General features: G+C 39.4%; 1 protein-coding gene across 1 annotated transcript in view; it reads right to left on the bottom strand.

The window, feature by feature from the left end:
- The window catches only part of LOC121414480 (3-oxoacyl-[acyl-carrier-protein] reductase FabG-like), a 33,106-nt gene extending 29,453 nt beyond the window's left edge, over positions 1 to 3,653 (bottom strand). Inside the window, exon 1 of the mRNA XM_041607669.1 lies at positions 3,547 to 3,653. Within this exon, the coding sequence (XP_041463603.1) occupies positions 3,547 to 3,601 (55 nt within the window). The 5' untranslated portion in view covers positions 3,602 to 3,653. The remainder of the gene's footprint in view (positions 1 to 3,546) is intronic.
- Positions 3,654 to 6,000: the final 2,347 nt, after the last annotated feature.

Raw genomic sequence — 6,000 nt, forward strand, 5'->3', positions numbered from 1 at the left:
CTTCCCCCTTTTGCACCCACAAATGTAATGCACTTTACCCACGAATGTAATATTTTTTGATCGCCCACAGATGTAATCCTTCTAAACTAAAATCCTATAGAACTTCCTTCATATAGCACAAAAGTGCAAAGTCTTTTTTCCAGACCCGGTTAATTAAAAATTATAATGTAAGTCCAGTGTCTTTTTTCCAGACCCGGTTGTTTCCAAACTTATAATATAGGTTCAAAGTCTTTTTTTCCAGACCCGGTTAATTGTTGTTGTTGTTGTTGTTTTAGCTTATACGGCGCGTGTCATTCAGTAGTGAATATTTGCGCCAGCATAATTTGCGGTAATTTTATTTACAAATTTTTCTGTACTTAAATCAATTCAGTAAAAGTCAGGTACGGCGCTGCATTATTCGCGCAATTTTGGAGATTCACAACAGACTGTCATCACAAATCACTTAACCACTTACGATGTATTTTCTGGCCAAGCCCGGATCGGTACATTGATCAGGTTTCTCAGCTACTGCATGATGCGCATGCGTAGCCTTAGGCCCCCCCAATACCAGTCAAGGCTGTGTGATGTCTGTTGACGAAGTGATCTCCTTCAACCGAGTTTCAAAATAGCTCTATGTTAATATGTTAATACAAATGGTTAGGTTCGAGACAAAACAAACGTTCTGAGTCTTGTGCAGTTATAGTGCATTGGGTTAATTTTCACATCTCATAGTTTGTTCAATATATCAAATATTTACAAATTAATAAGATCATACGGAAGACATATATGTAATTCATTCATATCTAACACATTCATATCTAACACGTATATCATTATATATACACATATATATACATATATATACATATATATATATATATATACATATATATATACATACATACATATACATACACATACATATATCTTTTTTTCCCCAACATGGGTTTATAAGACTCAACAAACATATCAATATTCATATATGAATGGAACTAATACAACGTTCAATTATTTCAATTAACAATATGTTTAAAATGACTCGAATATACTATGTGAATCTTTGGGTCCTTCTTACGAAGGATACCAAAGCTTTTTGATGCGAGAACTCTGCTGAATTGAGAAGTCTCTTTATATCCAATTCGCTTTCATTTATTTCAAGTAAGAGCCTTTCCCTTTCTTGTGAGTATTATAATGTAAGCCCAAAGTCTTTTTTCCAGACCCGGTTGTTTAATTTATTAGTAGTATATATTCATTTTTATTTGAAAGATCTGGATGTAAGACTACGCTATATTTCCATGTTATTTAATATTAATAAGAGAGTGGGGATCTTTGTTACTTTTTGACTCTAAGAAATGATTTGTAAAACTGGGTCTGGAAAAAAAAGACTTTGAACCTATAATTTTTTAAACAACGGGTCTGGAAAAAAGACTTTGGGCTTACATTATAATTTATTAATCAACCGGGTCTGGAAAAAAAAGACTGAACCTATATTACAAGTTTGGAAACAACCGGGTCTGGAAAAAAAGACTTTGGACTTACATTATAATTTTTAATTAACTGGGTCTGGAAAAAAAGACTTTGAACCTATATTACAAGTTTGGAAACAACCGGGTCTGGAAAAAAAGACTTTGGACTTACATTATAATTTTTAATTAACCGGGTCTGGAAAAAAAGACTTTGAACCTATATTACAAGTTTGGAAACAATCGGGTCTGGAAAAAAGACTTTGGACTTACATTATTTTTAATTAACCGGGTCTGGAAAAAAAGACTGCACTTTTGTGCTATATGAAGGAAGTTCTATAGGATTTTAGTTTAGAAGGATTACATCTGTGGGCGATCAAAAAATATTACATTCGTGGGTAAAGTGCATTACATTTGTGGGTGCAAAAGGGGGAAGCTGCACATAAAATCACAATCCTATGGTCATATTTTCACGTTTATGTTTGGAAAAAGGGAGGGGCTGAAGCCCCCCCCCCAACTTCCGCAGCCATACCCTAAAATGCTTTATCCTTGTCACATTGCATCGGGAAACTGTCCCCATCCCCTTGTTGAACGAGCACGATTTTATGTTGTGAGGGGACGGTATCACGAGTATGATACTGTTGGAGCTATCCCCACTGCGTGCCAAACGAACTGTGTATCCCATAGCGTGGGGACTGTATCACGAGTATACTATACTGTTGAAACTGTCCCCACTGCGTACAAAGTGAACTGTGTATCCCATAGCGTGGGGACTGTATCACGAGTATACTATACTGTTGAAACTGTCCCCACTGCGTACAAAGTGAACTGTGTATCCCATAGAATGGGGACTGCATCACGAGTATACTATACTGTTGGAACTGTCCCCACTGCGTACAAAGTGAACTGTGTATCCCATAGCGTGGGGACTGTATCACGAGTATACTATACTGTTGAAACTGTCCCCACTGCGTACAAAGTGAACTGTGTATCCCATAGCGTGGGGACTGTATCACGAGTATAGCTATACTGTTGAAACTGTCCCCACTGCGTACAAAGTGAACTGTGTATCCCATAGCGTGGGGACTGTATCACGAGTATACTATACTGTTGAAACTGTCCCCACCGCCGTGAAAATCAAACTTGATTTCCCATTTAGTGGGGACTGTATCACGAGTATATAATAGGGAGAGAACCCTAGTGTTTATATACAGTGTGTTTCATCTGTGTGTGTTATCATTTTGATACAGAGCTGTGCGAGAGTTGGGGACTGTGTTCTGGAGAAAGGAAGTGATTTTCATGCGTTCTGGTAGGTGTGATTCTAATTATCCCCACTTTTGGATTTGGGGACTATATCACGATTATGCAAACGGGGAAGTGAATTTGCGCAACAGCCGAGGTAAGTCACTATTTGTGTTCCTTTTAACTTGATTTTTCTCCGTTTTGGGGCAATTAAGGCAAGAGCATTTAATTTGCATTTTGGTTGCGTTAATTTTCAAAAATTTTAATTTTATTCATTAAAGACAAAATTGAAGAGCCCCTACGGGGGATTTTGCATTGAAAGTCCCCTAATGGTGGCTGCACAATAGCGAGCCGTCTGTGTACGAGGAGAAATATTTTTAAAACTTTAAAAAATGTTAAAAAACTCCTCGAAACAGACGGCTGCCAGCTGTCTAGGCGTCCCAGGCGTCAGTGAGGAGTAAGCCTACGTAGAGTAGACGACTTTTACTCCCTAGGCTAAGTGCACGTACACGGACAAAAACAACAGTCTGCGCACATGACGTGAGATTGAGAGCCTGCTGCTGCCCGGCCTGGGAAACACAAACGTCTGCCTTGCCACGCTTGCCTTGCCACGCTTGCCTTGCCGTGCCGTGCAGAACGGCCGTCGGGAGGAGTCATACGAGAAGCCCTAACTGAACGGAGAGCGACACATCGTCATCGATTCACGACAGGCAATAATAACTCAATTCAATAAGACTTGTAGTTGTACCATTTCCTGACCTAACTTTGAAGCTCAAAATCCGGTCTTTTATCACTCCGAATAATTACTTAAATTGCAGCTGTGCATTACAGGGTTCAAATAAGGCGAATTATTGGTGCATACCTGTGATGATAGCAACTTTACCCGCAAGAGAAGTAGACGCCATGGATGCTGCCATTTTGGATTGCTGAAAAGTGCCTTAACCACGCCCCGGCCGGCCTGGCCACGCCCAGTCGAGTGATGGCCTATGGACGACTTGTAATAATGGGAAAACATGTCATGCTATTTTTTTTTCATTTTGGAGGTTCTGTTTTGTTTTAACTCCACTCGCTCACAGCCTTTCAGAAAATGCCCCCATTATCGCCATGGCCCCTCAATTTTGTGAACGAATGGTACACTTGCATGGTGCCTCGACTAAAAATAATTAAATGAGTCGAGGGACCTAGTTAGGAAAAGGAAAATCACTCATTCTTTTCAGTAGGGGCCCAAGTAGGGGTTAACGAAATAACTGACTCGGGGCAAATTTTTCGGAGGAAAATTTTGAAACCCCCAAAAAAGGTTTTCAATTTCAAAAGAGGGGGCACACCTCTGTTTTAATGTTTTTTATACAGACCCCCTGGGTCCGCCAGTGGATCGGCAGGGCACCACTTACTGCATCGATCATTATGACGATGGGCTGCTTATTTAAAGAATAGTTTACTCCGGGAGTTTACTATCATAAGACCTACTCCCGAGGCTCGCCCCCCCCCAAAAAAAAAAGTGGAGGTGACGGCTGGCAAGACCCTGTCCCCCCCCCTCCCCTAAACGGGCCCGCACCTTCCATTTTAGTTTACAGTGCAAACGGTTTAAACCCTTCTCTTGAGAAAAGTGGTCAAAATGCAAAAATCCTCGAATGCAGGGATTTTGGCAAATGGCAGCGCACCATGCCCCACAGCGGATGCAATCTTCGCCACTTGAATCTCGCACTATTTTTCTGCGATGTTTTCCAAAAGAAAACTTCGATCATGTTCATCTTTTCTTTTCTCTCTGCTTTATTTGTTCCTCTTCTTTCTTTTTTTTCCTGAGAAGCAGCCTGGTTAAACATTGTAAATATGATGACATATTCCAGGAGCGGATCCAGGATTTTCCAACAGGGGGCAAATTTTTCGGAGGAAAATTTGACAAACGGAAAAAAAGGATTTTCAACCAAAAATTAAGGATATTTCGTACCCGACATATTTTTAAGCGCAAAAAAGGGACTTCATTTTCAAAAGAGGGGGCACACCTCGGTTTCAATGACATTTTTATATTACAAATTTTAACTTTTCTTCTCAAAGGGATGGGGGGGGGGCTCCCCCAGATTTTCGCCTGATATATTCCAATTCAATTTCCATTTACCGTCTGATAAACCCAGCAGACAATCTAATCCTCCAATGTAATGATTTTCCAATAATTGCACAATTCCGGATAACACAAAATCACCAAGATGTAACAAAAAGTATAACTTGGCTATATAGCGCAAGCGATATTTGGATGACAGGGTAAAAAGTTTAGGATTGTCTCTTGAATTTCCTCCATGCAGGTGAGATGTATGATCATAATAACGAAATATTAAAAAAAATGATTGAATTGATAAATCTCAGAAAGGGTGATGTCCCGGATGTAATGTTTATTCCTAATGAGATAATGGAAGCAAGCTGATGAGTTCCTCATTGGCGGCAGAAACATCAAAATTTAGGGGGAGGGATAGGGGAACAAATTTTCACCCACATTTTTGTTTAGGGTGTATAGTCCCCACTAATACATTAAAGTTTTTTTTTCTTACAAATAAGACTAGATATCTAATAAGATTTTAAGTAATGATGCGAGCTGATTTTTTTTTACATTTTGACCTGAAAAAAATGGAGAGTTTGAACACGTTTTTAATAAACAGGGAATGTGAGCACAACGCGCTAGCGAAACCTTTATTTTTATATGACTTGATTTTTGGTTCATTTTTCAACTATTGCCATCCCCTTATTTCATATACATTTCCTTTTCTTCTTATCTTGCTCTAATATTTCTCTTCTCCTTCCTTTTCCCCTTCCCGCGGCAGGTGTGGTCCAGGGAGCATAGCCCTCACTGTTAGAAAAAATAAAAGAAGTTCCTGCAGCAGAGTCTCGAGAACACCTGTAATCTTACCGAATTGCGTAATAATCATTCTGTAAATTCATAAAACAAGAATTTTTCTGCAATTTAACAGAACAGGTCTGTTTAAAAAGGGGGAAAATGGTGTTTTATTCAAGGAAATTTGTAAGATTCCATACATCAAATACCAATTTCCTGTAAGATTACGCAATTCGGTAAGATTACAGGTGTTCTCGAGACTCTGCTGCAGGAACTTCTTCTATTTTTTCTAACAGTGAAGCTTAGCGTCTACAAAATTCTAATTTTTCTAGAGGGCATTTTGTGATAAGAATATTCATATGAAATCAATATCAGGGGCGGATCCAGCCTTCGCCAATAGGGGGGGGGGGGCCCGGATTTTTTTCAGCCATATTTTCCCCGATCGGCCGCTCAAATATGATTTTTGCCGGGATTTTTTGTTTCTTTGAACAG

Source organism: Lytechinus variegatus, chromosome 4 (assembly GCF_018143015.1).
Source record: "Lytechinus variegatus isolate NC3 chromosome 4, Lvar_3.0, whole genome shotgun sequence".
NCBI lineage: Eukaryota > Metazoa > Echinodermata > Echinoidea > Temnopleuroida > Toxopneustidae > Lytechinus > Lytechinus variegatus.